General features: G+C 35.6%; 1 protein-coding gene and 1 pseudogene across 1 annotated transcript; both read right to left on the reverse strand.

Annotated features, from left to right (window-relative positions):
* Positions 1–1761: 1761 nt before the first annotated feature.
* LOC132796066 (importin subunit alpha-like) lies at positions 1762–3661 on the reverse strand (annotated as a pseudogene).
* A 4389-nt stretch (positions 3662–8050) lies between these two features.
* LOC132796084 (uncharacterized) lies at positions 8051–9163 on the reverse strand. The gene is made up of 2 exons (XM_060807122.1): positions 8984–9163; positions 8051–8910 (listed from the first exon to the last, which is right to left on the reverse strand). The coding sequence occupies exon 2, from the start codon at positions 8815–8817 to the stop codon at positions 8221–8223; it is 597 nt and encodes a 198-aa protein (XP_060663105.1). The 5' UTR covers positions 8818–8910; positions 8984–9163; the 3' UTR covers positions 8051–8220.
* Between the last annotated feature and the right edge of the window lie 8381 nt (positions 9164–17544).

The following is a 17544-nucleotide window of genomic DNA, read 5'->3' on the forward strand; positions in this document are numbered from 1 at the left end:
AGGAAGCAATTTGCTTTGGCTCTGGGCTCGTTGCTGGGACAGCGGGGGGGCTGGGGCGGGGCGTGGAGTAGGAAGCGAAACCTAAACCAAAAGCTGCGGACAAATTATGCGCAGCGACGACAGCAACAGCAAAAACATTGACAACGACTGCGACGCCAACGCAACAATAAACGAAAGACTTAGGCAACGAACTCGATGCTAAGAATTTTTTAAGCGTTCGTTGCATTCATTTATTATAATAACAGCACTCATGCTGCCACATGCCACATGCCACAGCCACAGAAGCGTAGTCGTGGCCATAAACCAACGCAGGTTGTCACAAATCGTTGTCAGTGTTGTTGTTTCTCCTTTTGGCGGGTCGCATGTCAAGGACAAGAGTTGGACGGCGGCTGATGGGCTGGCAAAAAGTGGCCATAAGGCGGACAAAGGTGATGCCAAAGACAATGGCTGCATTAATTTGCATAACAACAGCCAAGACAGGCGAACAAACTAACGGTCAAAATGCTTAAGCAAATGGAAAACAATTGCAAATCGCTGAGATTGAATTTGTTTCTGTTTTTGTTTTACGGTTTCAGTTACCGTTACAAGAGGCAGCAAGAGGTGCGGCTCGCTGGGTCAGTCAGTCATTCAGTCATTCAAGCAGTCAGGCAGTCAAGAAGTCAGTCAGTCAGTCAGTGAGTCGAGTCGAATAGAGTTGAGTCGAGTGGAGTTGTGGCTGCCTCTGCAGCAGCTGCTGCTGCTCTTCATATTTATGTATCAACTGCAACTCAATTGTTGTGGGTCGCGCTTTTCGCGATCGTGCGCCAACGCTCAATGACTTGCAACAGTGAGGCATAAGAAGAATGTGTTGAAGTTCATTTCAATTTTGTATAAAAGAAAAGAAAGATAAAGAAATAAAATGATTAAATCAAATAAGAATTCATTAAATAAGCAAACTAAAATATATAAGAGGTAGATAACAAGGAAATTAAGTTAAATAAAGTAAACTAATAAACTATTTAAGTGTTTTATTTATTTTTTTTGCTAAGATTTTACGTATATTTCATTTATTCATTTTATTTCCTTTATTAAACTTACTAATGTTTTTCATTACTCTTCTTCCTATTTTTTTATGCATCTTTTCTAAATTAATCATTATATTTATTTTATTTAATTAATTTATATTTCTCATTTTATTTTAACTGTTTCATTTTATTTCTTATTTAATTATGTTAGTTTTAAGTAAATATAAAATATTTAATTTAAGGAATATACATATTTTAGAGGAAGGGAATTCTAACATTCGCATTGCCTAGATTGTAAATTCTGGGTTTAGGAAACATGAACAAAATTCTTCGATTTGAGAGCATTTCGATCTTTAAAAAAGGTCTCATATCTGCAAACACTGACTGAATGTAATTTTATTTTAAGAAATTTTCCAACTACGATTCTAGTTTTCAGTCTTTCTGTATTTAAGATCGAAAAGTTTTTAATCTCAAGATAAGCAATTGACTTTTCAATCAAGATTTATTTCATTCTCTTTTTTTATGAATTTCGAATTTCAATATTGTAGTTTCGAAAAATGTGTTTTTTTCCTTTTTACAATTTTTATTATCCGTTGACTGGATTGTTTAATTACTGAAGGATTAAAAGTTTGTGTTGATCTCACAAGTGTACATATACATAGTCAATAAATATTTTAACAGACTAACTATAGATTCTATACTATACTATACTATACTCTATACTATACTATACTCTATACTACTATACATTTGCCATGCAAACGCAACAGGCTGCGTCCATCCCGTGTATCAGTGTAAAACAGTGTAAGGACACCCATCGCAGTTAGGCAGATTGCTGCTAGGTGTAAGAACATGTGGCATTTAGAATGTGGTCCGTGTGTGTGTGTGTGTGTGTAGATGTGCTTGTATGAGTGTGTGTGCGAATCAATGGAAAGTAGTTAGCAACGCGCCTAAGATGCGTTTTCGTGGCCGAATGCGGTACAGTGTGGAAGGGCATCATTGAAAGACTATTAACTTGGAGTGGCAAGACAGTATAGATTGTGTGTGCATTTGTAGTGTAGGCGCGGTCGCATATGACGAAAAACAAAAAGTGTGTATGGTATATACATACTACATATGTGATGGTTGGCACTTGTGATTTTTGTTAGAAGGAATATCCACCATCGGGCGCCTTTAGCTGTGTGGCATTAAACTCGAATGCGCCATTAACCTCCTGGGGCGCAAGTTTCTGCTCGGCCTCGTCGTCGCCAGTGTTGAAGTAGGTATCAATGATGGCATAGGCCTTCTTGTAGACCTCTTCGTTCTCGTGTAGCTGCAATGCCTCCAGCTTATCGAGACCGCCCAACTCCTCCAACATCAGGCATAGATTTTCGGTGTCACCCATTTCCTCAGAAAATGCAAAGAGATTGAAAAGTCCTGTTTGGACCACCTTGATGGTGCGGGGATCTTTGACATCCAGCAAATCAATGAAGGGCTTCAATATCTTGTTCTTTTCTATTAATTCCACAATTTGCTCGGGTGTACCCGAAGTGGTAGTATTGGTCCCTGCCCAAGCTGCCTCTTTTTGTGCCTTGAAATCGCCCTTCTCAGGCACATGACGAATCTGGTGAAAGATGCCCGCATCGATTACCGCCTGAATCTGTTTCTGATTTCCGGCTGTAATGTTGCTCACAGTCAATGCCGCCTCCTTGGCAATATTACCCTTGGGGTGCTGCAGCAACAAGCCTAGTTTGGGCAAACCATTCGAGGCTATAACCACATCGGTCTGCTGATCTGTACCAGTTACTATGCTGCCCACACAACGAAGGGCAGGCACAATGATACTGGGTTCATCAGTCTTGAGAAGATTCACCAGCTTTGGCACTGCATCCGTATCGACGACCGCCTGTATTTTGTGGTTGTCATCGTCAGTGACGTAGGAGAGTGCCCAACAGGCATCGGCCAACACCTGGATGTCTTGGCTAAGAAGCAATTGAGACAGCACTGGCAACAAGCGCTTCACCTGCTCGAAGGGTGGCGATGGATTCTTGTTGCGACACAAGTTTGACATGAGCCAGACAATGTTGCGTAGGAACGAGATGGGTGTGTCATTATTGATTAGTGGCAAGATGCCATCGATCACATTATTGTGGATAACAATGTCACGTGCCGCGGCGCCATCGCCAGCAATCTTTCCGAGTGCCCAAACAGTCAGCTCAGCCAGATTTATGGACTTGGACTGCAACAGGGCAACCTGTTCTATCACACAACGAGCTTGCTCAGATGTGCCAGAGGCGATATTGGTCAGGGCCCAAGCGGCTTCGAATTGCAGCATGGTGTTGCCAGTATTTTGAAGGAAGTTAATGCAAATTGGCACAATGCCATGCCCAATCATCAGATCAATGGGCGGATTGCGTTTACGACTTAGCATCTTGCCGGCCTGCTGCATACCCAGGAACTGTCGCTACTGATCCTTGCTGTTCATGGCAATCACAATCTCATCGACCGACAGTTGCCCTGGCGATTGGCCGTTGATCTCCTTGAGAGGTGAGGTGATCCTCTTTCTTAGATGTCCGCAACTCGATGGTCACCTCATGGTGGCGCATGCGAGAGTCCTGCGTCTTAAGAGAGTTTGCCTTGTAGTGGCCCTGGCGTGCACTTCCATCCGCTTTGTTCATGATGAAAATTTTATTGCTTTTTTTTGTAGTTCTTTTTTGATAATTAAAATAGAAATTTACAGCACCTTTAACACATTTAAAATCGAAATAAAAGTGATGTAAATGATTGTAATATTACGGAGAACGTAGCAGGGAATTGGATTCCGATGACTACCGTGATTTGCGCTAAAAAAGTTTGTAAGGAAAGATATTGACAAGTCTGAATAGAACAGAAAGAGAAAGAATAGAAATTCGAGAATATATTGTAAATGTTATTAAACATAATTTGTGCAGTGCAAATGTTAGTGATAATGCACTGCTGGCATTAGTTATTGATAGTGATATACAATATATGTAAGCATTGATATTATTTTCAACAATTAAATAACCATTAAATTTGTGAAATCATTTTTTATTACATATATTTATAGTGCATTGAAATAATAATGAAATCAAAATGAATCAGAGTTGTTCCACTGTTCTTCGCTTCTATTAGAGGCGAACATTGTTTTGCGTAAATATTTGCAATCTTTATCGATGCGCCATTGTTTAGTTGAATTAAACAATGTTGTTGTTGTTGTTGTTGCCACACAGAACACCGAATAAGAAGAAGCTTGTAGAAGTTGCAGCCGCCAGTCGTCTGCGACTTCGACTTACCTCTCAGGGCTCAGCTTGGCAAACATTTAATGTTTAGATGAGCTTACATAATAAATGGTCGCATCGCATCGCTTTGGATCGCATCGTGAGGCAAGACAAAGCCTAATGAACTTCCGTTTTGCCAATGATTTTCTGTGTCAATTGCCAATTAAACTTTTGCGACTGAGAAGCTGCCAAAAAAAAAATGGATAAAGAAAAAGAAAAACAATGCAGAGACAGCCCGTCCCCGTTTGGCAATTAAGAGTTACGTGAGCTCCGCGGCAGAAGACATTGCATAGATAAATGCGAAGACTAGACGTATTTCGTATTTGTTATTCGCAGACAAAAGCCTTTATTACAGAATACATAATTGGGGCACTCGCGATGGAAAAAATCACAGATTATGGGGCAATCAGCTTCAGCTTCAGCTTCAGCTTAAGCGAGTGAAGTCTCCATTAACCGCACACAAAGTGAACTATCAAATTTTGTTCATCTCTTCATCTCTCTCTCTTTTTTGAAGTGATTAGCTATTTTATGTGTCTTACCTTGCTTGATTTTGATAGATTACACAGCTAGTTAGGCAGTTGATTGCAAAAAAAATAATAGTAATATATTTTATAACATATTCAATATTTAAATAATTTCAATGTCAAATTGGAGAGCGTAATGAAAGACATGTGTTTTGGTTATTTGTTGTGGAGATAGCTGAGGTAAGTTTATTAGATAAATAAATAATAATATGATAAAATGATTGACTTGTAATAATAATAATAAATACTTAAATTATAAAATATTAAAATATCTAATAACAATATAAAAGAAAAATATCTAATAACAAAATAATGAAATAATCAAAAAAAAAAAAAAGAAATTAGAAAATACTGAAATAATAAAATAGTAAAGTAATAAAGTATTGAAATGATGAAATACAAAAAAAATTAAATAACAAACAATGAAAAAAAAAAATTAGTGAGATACTCATTGTGAATAAAAGCAAAATATACCAAATTAATATACCGCATATATACTATACCAAATATACCAAAGTCTATGTTTGGTACATTGATATACCATACATAGTAAATACTACATTCAAAATATACCATAGATAATAACTTCTACAATTTTTATCTGAAATTATCTAAAATCATAAAAATCATGACATAATAGAATAGTGAAATAAAAAAGTAATGAAATGGAAAAATAATTAATTGCAAATACTAAAATAATAAAAATAATAAAATGATGTAATGGAATAATAAAAAGGTATAAAATTAATATGATTAAATAAAAAAATATTTTATGATAGAAGTTAAATAGAATAAAGTAAAGTCATAAGCAATTTGTCTCCATATCCAGTTGTGAACTTTGTAATAGCAGTGCTGACGACCTATGCGGTTAATTAAAATATACTATTATGAGCACAAATTCAATATTCTTAAATAAATATGCAACTAAACCGTTATATACAGTTGTGTGTTTGTCGAACTTCAATTTTAAAGTTCACAGCTGTATGTTTTATGCTCTTATTGCTTGTTTTCTTAACCAATCATAAATCCCTGTCAACTGCATTAAAATTAATAAATTAATTTTCTAAATTATTAGGAATTATTAATGTTGATTAATATAACTCCTTAAAGCAAATTGTACAACGACTCTGTTGTCTCTTAATAAAGAACTTAAGCGCCACTAAATAAGTTCTTATGAAAGTCATATGTCAGGGTGAATGAGGAGACTTTATTGATTTCAATATCTGACTTTAACTAGTATTGCTGTCAACCACATTATGAAAATAAAAAAATGCATAAGATCTTTCCATTTAAAATGGTTCTATTAACAAAGAATTTGCCGCACCGGGGTCATCTTCATGTCAAGGGGAATAAAGTATAAGATAGAGTATAAGGTATAATGTGCTAAGCATCGTAAATAGTCAGCTTAGTTGTGGCTTGCATCAGCTGCACTTGAACGATCAGGTGATCAAATGTTCAAGTGGCCAAGTGATTAACCGCAAAGACAACAAAACAATCAAAAGAACAACAAGAAGTCACTTCATAATCAATTCATTTGTGTGCAAATCACATTTCAATCAACCGAAGAACGAAAATGGAATTGAAATTGAATTTGTATTTGTATTTGTATTTGTATTTGAAACTGAAATGCAAGATTTGCATATAAAGAGTACACAAATACAAAGTATTACGTGATTGAATGATGGCCAAAAGCATTAACTCGGGCAACTCAATTAGACGAACGCCTACGCGAAATGTTGAGCATGGGATTCGCTTTGATTGGAATTGGAATTGGAATTGTTAATGGAATTGTTCAGATGGGTTCAGATGTTGGTTGTTGGATGGTTGATTTTGGTTTTTGATTTTGATGCGTTGCCAGCGTCCAAAATCAAGTTCTTCTCAATTACATAGACGACTTTTTGGGGTCTCTCAAGTGCAGCACTTGACACACGCGAGATTAACTGGCTCGAGTTGTTGTTGTTGTTTCTGTTTCTGTTGTTGTTGTTGTTGCTGCCACAGTGGCAATCTGCCCTGCTGCTGCTGCTGCTGCTGCTGCTGCTGTTGCCAGTCGCATGTTGCAGCCAAACAGTGATTGTTGTTTTAATTAACGAGCTCGCTTTTGATCGCTTTGAAAAATCAATTGGTTCGTTTCGTTTCTTCGCTCTGCTCTGCTCCACTTGAGCTTGGATTTCATCTGAGTTCGTAGATCAGTAAATAGTTTTCGTATCTTGTGGCTTTTAGAAGAGAGACATTGAATCGCATTGCTGCATTGCTCTCCAATTGCGCTCCAATCAAAATCAAACAACATGTAATACACTTTGCAATATTTGCTTTATGACTGCCGTTTGTGTTTTGCCTTCTTTATTAGCACAAATGAGCTCGCATTTAGCTTTGCGTCTTTACGTCTTTCCGTCTCACGTCTCGCCAAGTAGTTAACTTATTACATTCTCATATAAATATGTATCAAGTAGCGAACAAGGTTAGCCCCGAGTCTAGTATGTGTGTGCGCATACTTATTCGACTCAATGTAAACACTGATCGACAGATATGCGTATGTGACGCACTTTGAATACAACAACAGACCAAATCAAAATCAAAATCAAAACGCTTCAAATGATGTTTACATCGCTGAAATATGTGGTGTCGGTACTTCAGGCGTCTAAACACAAATTGAGCACTTTATTCTAGCCTCAATTTCATTAAATTTATCAATGAAAAATGTGCTATTTACAATAGTTAGTTACTTTGAAATTGTTTACGATTTTCAAAGCAACACAACTTTTATCACATTTGTTTAGTTTTATGAATCAACTTTATCAATAATAATGTATTTCTTTAAAAATTAGTTATTTTTACATTCTTTACAATTATTAATAACGCAAGTTAAAGCAACTTTTATTGAAAAATATTATAACTATATACTGTCCTATTACTTTTTTGTTTTCACTATTCAATGTGTCTTTTATCAATGATAGTTATTAATTTTTTGCTATTATCGATAGCTCAAACTATCCATTACTTATTTTTATTGAACTTATACATACTGTCATATTATATTTTTGAGGTTCCATTAATTAATATATCTCTGCTTTTGCTGTCAGTGACATTTGCTTGCTATCGAAAATAAATTAATTCATTTCGTTTGTCATTTTCACAATAATGTTGCGCTATACCATATATAAAAGATATATAAAATATTTATACAAAATATACATCAAAAATATATGGAATATAGAAGCATTAGCTTAATAAATACAAAGCTACCTTGGGTTCCATGAGGTTAAACTGTTTATTAATTTAGCATATCAAAAGCGCATTTGGAAAGTTCAGTTTGGTAAAGAAGCGAGAAGTTTTGGCTCAAACCGGTTTTGCTTGCATCCTCCGACTTCTTCTCAATAGAATTGAATTGATTTAAATGTGCAACAGCAGCGGCAACTAGGCGAATCGCATGCACTTGGCCTTCTGGGTGTAGGTGACAGCGCCGTACTCCTCGACGATCTGATCGATGGCAATCTTGTTGAGATTCTCGAGATAGAGTCGCGTCTTGCGCGACTGAATGATGTAGCTGATGACGTCGTGCATGTTGCTGAAGAAGAGGAAACCGGCGGTGCCGCAGCTGAGGTCCAGATAACGGAAGCGATTCACATCGCAGGTGCAGCCATCGTATAGGAAATAGATGAAGTCATTGTTATTGTGAAAGCGAAAGACCACATAGTTGCCCCACGGTGCCATCACAAAGACGCGCTCCGCACAGCGAAATCCGGCACGCAGCAGCTTACAGATGCTATCGTAGCATCCATTCTCGGACCCAACCACCGCCATCGTTTCCGGTATGCGCAACAGTGCCGGGTAATGATTCGGCTGAGCTCGCACCACATCGTGAGGTCCCGTTGTCTCCGGGCACGGATCGAGCGGCTGGATCAGCTTCGGTGGCTCCGGGCATGGAGGGCACTCTTGTTGTGCCATCACGGGGGCAACAATCGTTGCCTTCTTCTTGCCCTTTTTGCTCTTCCGTCCGCCTTTCTTGCCCATCTTCCTGCTGTTCTGCGCTTAGTCCAACGAAAATAATCGGATAATTTAAGCTACCTAATTTAAGCCGAACTTTCTTTGCATTACGTTCAGCACCTAATTATTGTATATATATATATATATAATTTTATACTTTTGCTATAACTATTTCCGCCACTTTTGCACTCACTTGGTTTAGAGGTTTAAATGCAACACTTTCAATTAGATTCGCCAAAAAACAACTGAAAAACCGTGCAAAATGTTGGGAATAGCCGAAAAACTGCAAACCGAAAATGAGAAAATTTTAATTTTGTTCGTTTTCAATTTTTTCCGAGAAATTTTTATTTTTTGTGTGCACAGCTGTACAACCAGTTCTGAACTGAATGTTTTTTGCTCCGTTTCATTACAGGTCACCTCGTATTCCCCAAATCAAAGGCTACTTTGATCCATCCAAATGCAGTAATCTCAGAGATTATCAAGAGAATAGAATTGTTTGACATCGATATTGATAAGTATAGATTATTCTCTGGCTTATTAACAAGTTCAAATCATTTCGCAAATGCTGAAAATGAAACAAGATTTAAAAGAGAACTGAACAAGTCAAATTTATTAACAAGTAAGAAAGTTACTGTCGAGTGTGCTCGACTGTGAGATACCCGCTACCCATTTTTAATAAAGGCAAAATATTGCGGTATCATTTTCAAAATATACCGAAAATACTAAAAATACTAAAAATATACCAAATGGTATGTTGGGTATATCGATATAGTACACCATTCAAAATATACCATAGACGGCACAATGTAACAGATTGTCGGCCAAAGCAACTCAGACCCCTAGTAAGTAAGCCCATACAAAAGTATTTCTTTAAAAACTTCCACAATTTTTATCTGATCGCAACCAAATTTTCAGGACTCATAACTACTATAGTAATTATTGTATATACCAAACTCGCAACTCTAGCTTTAAAATTAGGCTTGTTTTTTTTGATTTGAAGGGGCGGAAGTGGGCGTGGCAAAAATTTGAAACAAACTTGATCTGCGTGCAAACATAACAAATGCTGTCGAAATGTCGAAAAAAAATATAGCTCTATCTCTTATAGTCTCTGAGATCCAGTGTTTCATACGGACAGACGGACAGACACACAGACGGACAGACGGACATGACTAGATAGTCTCGGCTGTTGACGCTGATCAAGAATATATATACTTTATAGGGTCGGAGATGCCTCCTTCTACCTGTTTCATACATTTCCTGCCGGCACAAAGTTATAATACCCTTCTACCCTATAGGTAGCGGGTATAAAAATGTAAAAAGGTGCAATAAGGAAAACTGCACAAAAAAATAAAGCAAAGCGTAAAATATATAAAAAAAACTTGTAGAGGTAAGATTACTGCAATTGAAACAAATAATTTATAAAATAAATCAATATTATTCTTATTATTATTATTATTATTTTTATTTAAATTAGGAATATAATTCCAGAGCGACTTAGCCCTTAATGCTAATATCAATAAAAGAGTTTTAAATTATATGAAAACAAGTAAAGACGCAACAGTCAAGTGTGCTCCAAACAAACAGTGATATATTATTCCAAAAATATATCAAATTCATATACCAAAAAATTACTGAAATGCACTATAGGGTGTAAAATATACCAAATAGTCAGCCAATGTAATTATGTGGGCATTTTTAACCATACAAATAATATTAATTGAGAAATAAGGAATTCACAAACACAAAAATTTAACTATCAAACTTCGAGTAAGTATAATGTGATGTTTTCCTCAACACTTCGCGTGTCCAGCGATTATCTATTTGCATATTCACATCAGTTTGATGGATGATCAAGAAGCGAGTATTTGGCGAATTTGGCATGTTTCAATTTGATTAAATCGCTGCCATTGTTGGTTGGTCATGTTCTTCTTGTGACTGACTAATCAAAGACTAAGACTGGACAAACATCGCAAGCATGTAATTAATTTTATTAACCAAACGGTTTTGAGTGAGCAGCAGCTGCTCTGACAGCGCATCTGAGCTGCAATTTAGCAAGCTGTCAGACGTTGATAACTGCAGATGTAAATGAAGCAATTGAGCCAAAGCTAGAGACTGACTGACCGGCAAATGGCCAAACATGAAACGCCAATTAATTAAGCTGTGTGTGTGTGTGAGTGCTAAGCACTTGACAGCGGGGGGCGTAAGATGTGTGTTGTGTGCTGTGTGTGTTGAGGATGAGGTGCTGGGGCCATAACTCAACCTCAGATAGATTCTTGGGCAATCAAACGTGAAGCACGATTGCAAAAGGATCCACAGAGAGTGACATCGAACACTCGCCTCGACACTGTGGCAACAACAAACAAACAAACAAACAAACATAAAAAAAACCGAAAAGCGACCGAAAATAAAAAGTGAATGTCTGCCACAGCAATTAAAAGTTGTGGCGCCTCAGACCCTTGCCACAGAGTGCCAACAAACAACAACAACAACAACAAGAACGAGCAAAAACCCCGCAAACTGCAAAATAATTAAAGCTCACAAAGCTTGAGAAACAACAAGCAGTAGAAGTAGAAGAAGTCGTAAAAGCAAACACAATTGTCAATCCACAAAACGTTGACGAAGTGTGAATACTCTACTAATATAATTTTGGAGGAAAGATAATACTATTTTCCATAGGATCTATTGAACATCAAATTTATTATTCATTTATAAACTTATGAAATAGTTATTGAATTGATAACAATGGCTTGGACCCTTAAAATAGTAAGCTCATCTATTGAAAAAGTATTGCCAACATAAGATGTATTCCAGTCTTAACTACAATTATCTAAAATGAATTTAATTTATAATAAGATCGAATAATCAATCAAAAATATTGCCTTTATATCATTATACTTTATTATGGTACAGTTTGCATACATAGCCATCTCTATTAATTTGAAGATACAATATACACACAGAGATGTAAAATAGGTAAAAATGTGTTAAACGCCTTAAATTCCTTTTGTCAATAATCTTTGTTAATTTCGATAATATAAAAGGAACAAGTATTCAAATAACAAGTATTGTTTATATAATTTGAATTCTTTTTTATTAAAAAAAAGTCAAAGTTTTCACATGTTCGGGGTTTTTCAAGTTTTAATATTGTTTTAATATTTGGTCGAAAGATCATTATGTTCATTATCAACGAAATATTGCCAGTTATTTAGTATATTTCGGTCAAAAATTAAAAAAAAGGCATCCACATGTGCTTGCCATTGCATTTGATTTATGTACATCCTACATATTTTACTTATTTGATTGCCATTAAATATATAATTAATATGTGTATATTTGAAATTGTTTAACACATTTTCTTCTCATAAAACGTTTTGGTAATTCTTTCTTATTTTATAGAGCACAAAACTTTACTTTTGCCAACTCTTCCACTGCAGTCGATGCAAAGCAAGTAAGGAACCTGTTGCCCTCTTGTACAATATGAACTATTGAACAATAATTCCGCATAAAAAAAAGTTATTTATTCAATTACCGCATGCAAATTACACACAACGCGTACAGTGGGCTGAACTCGAAGAGTATTCATTAAACAATTTTTCGACAAATTCAATATGCTTTGCAATGTCCAAGCAAATCTCTCGATGGAATTCGAATTTCGAACCGGCTTCTTTGCATCCCATTCAATACACACACGTATATTTATCACACACTATTTCCAGTTTTATTATGTTAGATGCTGCTGCTTTTATGGCCAGCGTATTTCGAGCACTAATTTGCGGGGTTAACTGAGAGTGGGTGGCTAGGAAATACCCTGTAAATACAATATACGGAAAAAGCTTAAGTTTCTTTACTAATTGTAAGAGATTTAAATTGGAAATACAGTGAAAAAGAATGAGAGGAAAAGGAAGAAATATTCCCTCACTTATTTGAACAAACTAGTAAATACTTTGTAATTATTATGTAACATAAAATATGTTCGAAGGAAATGAAAATGGAAAGGGAATTTAATATATTTGTAGTAAGACAGATCAGTCAATACCCTGTAAATAATATATATACAAATAAGTTAAAATGAGTATAATAATAATTTTCAATTTAATTAAGATTTCAGAGAAATCTCTATTATATATTTATTTGTCTTCTCCATTTATGTTTACTTACATAAGTCAACACCCTGTAATTACTATAAATAAGTTCAAATACTGTGTATTTTTTGTAAGTAGGTGAAATTTTACTTGAGCGATGAAGGAAAGAAATATGGTAATGGAAGGAATATTCCATATTTTGATGAACTTGCAGTAGAAGAGATAAGTCAATCCGTTGAAATTACTATGTTTCAAAATAAGTTCAAATAGGTATATAAATAGTTTTCAATTTAAATAATATTTCATCCCGAATATTCCCAATTTGAACTTACTTACAGTAGAAGAAAGTTTGCAACTTCCTCGCTTTTGTTCTCAACTCTCAACATTGATTTCTGTGCAGCCTAAAATACCTCTTTCACAGTTTGACAACTGCTGGGTGAAGCCAGTTGGCCATGGTTATAATTTGGCAGTCTTAAAATTGCATTCGCAGACAGTTGCCCACTGTGCAAACAATCCCAGACGCTTCACACCACAGTCTGCAGTTATTTTTGTTGGAAGCATTCCCCGATTTGAGTCGCCGTTCCAGACGCTGCGGCGTGTGGCACTTGCCACGTCTATTGGCTGCGGTTGTTGCCACTGCAGCAGTGCAATTTGCATCGTTAATTTGTTTGGCACATCAACAGAGGGAGGGGGCAAGCAACGTGCTGCATGTGGCAAGTGGCAAGTGGCGAGTGGCGACTGCTCGGCGACAGTTTCACTGACTTCGCTGAGCTTGCTTCACACCTTGCAACCAAATCGCAAACAACAAGTTGGATTGCGGCATCGCTTTTGGGTGCTGCCACGTCATGAGCTTGCAACGCGCCACAATGCCACAGCGCCACATGCAACTTAGCAACTTGGCAACGCGGCAACGCGGCAACACAGCGGTAAGCATGTGCTAATGTTGGGCTCTCAGCTGGTGTCACAAGCTGCCACGAGGCAACCACTTGGCTGCCATGATACGAGTGTGCGGCATCTTCGGCTTGCAACTGCAACTGACGCGGTCGAAAGTCGCGAGTTGCAACAGCTGTCACCACAGCGACAATGCCACCAAGCGTTGCGCTTGGCTTTTGCTTCCGCCATGAGAAGCGATGCTGGCAGACTCCCAACTTCCAACTCCCAGCTCTCGACTCCCATCTCCTCAAACTCTGCTGCTCAGTGCCTTATCTTGCTTCTGCACTGAAAGAAAAATTTAGTTGCTAAGGAGTAAATAATGTATACGTTGCTTAAAATTTTGTCATCATATAAATTCGTGATATAGCATTATATAAATTCTGTTGGAAATTGCACAGCAAGAGCCACAAAGATATTTATTCAATATATAAATATCCATTAATGATATTTAAAGTTAAAAGAGTCGCGCATCCTTGTGAAGCAATAAAAAAGGGTATCAAATAAAAGTAACAAGCAATTTAATTATTTATTTTTCTTGTCTGGTACTTAATCAAATGTATTATAAATATCTGTTGCTTCAAACTTTTTGTTTAAATACATAATTGAATTTTAAGCTGAACGTTATATCAAATACTTTACCTTAAATAAAGACATGCATTCCATCTAAATTAAATGCAAAACAAAAAATAGTATAGTAATTCTTCACTAATTAATTCCTTTAGGTAATATTCTTTGAATTCTTTAAGCAAGATATAATATTAATTTGAAAATGCAAGTATAGCATTTAACCTTAACAATATTTTAAGATCGAAAAAATCATAAATCAAGATTTGCAATCTAATTTTCAATCTACATTTTTTTCTCTTTGTGTATAAATCATTAACATTATTTATTTATTGATTCTGAATGTATTTATGCTCATTTATAAATTCTTTTGTTGTATTTCAGATGGTTGTGATCGTAGTTTTTCTCTGTGTGCACTTCTTTTCTCCTTCTTTCTACACTCCTCACTTTTCCTCCCTCTTCTTCCTCGATGCCTCGGTGTGTTGCATGCTGATTTTATTGCTTCATCTTCAGTTGCAGGGAGAAAGAGAGTTTAGCTAATAGGCTAAGCAGAGGCATATGCCACTGCATCAGCGCCTCGTTTGTGGTATGCCACACACACACACACACACATATATACACATACTAATACACACTCGCTATTTATTTATGCTATGCTGAAGCAGCACTTTTCACATGAGTAGGACTCTGCCTCCATTTCTTCCCTTCTCCCTTTCCCACCCTCGTTGTCATATTTAAGTTTTAAGTTAAGCGCGAGCCAACCTCATTATGTAAGCACTCTCAGAGTCTTCCAGTCATTGTGGCAGCCACTGTGGCACACTGCAACAGTCGCGGTTGCAGTTGCATTTGCAATTGCTGCTGAATTCAGGTCAACGCAGTGTAGGAGTCAAAGCAAACATATTTTGCCACTCGAGCATTTGAATAATATCAGCACTATGAACTATGATCTGCGCGATGGCAAATCTGCATGACTAGGAAACACAATGATCTATGAATTATGAAATATAATGCAATATGCACATAATATGTAAATGTAAAATACTTAAATTCGAAATTTCGATTTGTGTTAAATATTGCTATACTATTTCACACCGACTTTGATCTGTGATCTGGTTTCATTTTGCGTAAGGCCAGCTCTATATTTTATTAGCTTGGAACTAGTCTTTCAAATGTGGCATTCAAGTTTCAATTAATGTTATTTAATGTAGACTCTTTGGTATTGAATATAGTTCAATGATAATATTAGTATAAAAATGTATCACATTATTAGTTTTAATATATTTACCATAATATACAATATAATTATTATATTAAAATAGTGCAGCAAAATATAATAATACTAATGATGTGATATTCATTATAAATATTTTCTACAATGTAATGAATCTCAATTGCTAAACCAACTAATGAAGCTAAATATCATTTAACAAACTTCATTGTTGGTTTAGTAATTGGGAAATTAGGTGCAGAAAATGTTAAATCTTATATGTATATTAAAATGGCATAAGAATTGTTAAACTTACAGATGTGTTCATTAAAATAACAGTGTGGCAGAAGCAGGACTACATTAGGATATTTTTTTAAATAAACCTGCAAAAACATAATATAACAAAACATGAGCAAAACATGAGCAAAGTTCTCGAATTTGAGATCTTTTTGATTTTAAAAGAAGATATTTTTAATACAAAAACAGTGATTTCTGAAGAAACTTTTCTTTTTAAATTTATTTTAAGATTAAAAAGTTCTAAAATCAAGATTTGCCATCATCTGTTCAATCTCGAATAAAACTTTTTTGAACAAAGATGTTTTTAATTTTGAAAAGCAAATTTTGCATAAACATCTTGATTAAAGATTTCTTCAATGTAAAAATCATTTTTTTAAATTTTTTTTTTTTTTTGAAGATATATTCAGATTTGTAATCTTCTTTTCAATTTAGATTGTTTTCGTTCAGTGTAATTTAAACTCAGTACTTATTTATATACTCCAGTATACAATTGTTTCATATTTCATAAAATGACTTAAGAAAATGAAACTTCTGTTAATTCTTATAATATCATACTTAATTTTGTAATATGAACTACATGTAAATAAGTCTGTCGTTTTCTCAAACCAAAAACTTTAATAATTATCGCCAGATATATTGCAAATAAAGCATATGAATATATTGATAATAAAACTGTGAAAGAAAAACATAAAGTGAAACAATTTTAAAAATAAAAAAGTTATTCTTATACCTCTAGATAAGTACATTAATTAGAGCTAAGAATGGTTTTGGATTTTTTTTCTGTTTTCTTTTCTGTTCTGATAATTGCAAAAATGAACAAATTCGTACGCAAATCAAAAAATTAACGATTTTATATATTTTATCGTAAAACAGAACAAGTTGCTAAAATCAATCTTAGCTCTAAATATAGTGCTAATCCAAAGCTTTAAAAATAACCTTCACATACTTTTAAAATTTTTTTAGTTTATGTTTTTATCATTGTTAAGACTTCTGCCAGAGAATTTTCCATATATAATATAAATGCATTGAATATTCAAAATATTCAAATATTTAACTTTGAATCATTTTCAAACATTGCAAAGTTTTTCAGCCATTGCTTGAACCACTCGGCAAAGAATGCGTGCTTTGCGGTTCTAAACCCAGTTGTGGAGAAGGCGCTTTAAGCTTATGCTGCCAAACTTGTGCTGAATAAGTTTATGCCAAGCTGCGCCTGAGCTTTTCGCAGGGGAAATTGCAATGCATAAATATGAGTTCACGTGTAAGTGTGTGAGCGTGAGTGTGTGTGAGTGCGAGTGTGTGAATATGAGTGTGTGTGATTTTATGTTATATGTATAGTTGAATATTTACGATATGCTCCTCAATTGGTCATAACTTGGCGCCCTTTAAGCTGCATCGCTTCGTTCGCATTCCCATCTCCATTCCTGGCCCCTTCCTCTTCCCCTTCCCCTATCCCAGCCTCTTTGCCACCTGCAGCGGGCAGTCGTGTTATTTTGTTAAGAGAATTGGCATGCCTTGAACCAAAAACAGTTAGTTGCTCCGCAATGCGAACTGATTGGGATGAGAATTGGGATTGGACAACGACAACGACAACGATGATGATGAGGACAATGAGGGAAACATTGCGAGTTAAGGATATGCTGACAGTTGAACGATGTTGCCAAAAAATAGAAA

Source organism: Drosophila nasuta, chromosome X (genome assembly GCF_023558535.2).
Source record: "Drosophila nasuta strain 15112-1781.00 chromosome X, ASM2355853v1, whole genome shotgun sequence".
Classification (NCBI taxonomy): Eukaryota; Metazoa; Arthropoda; class Insecta; order Diptera; family Drosophilidae; genus Drosophila; species Drosophila nasuta.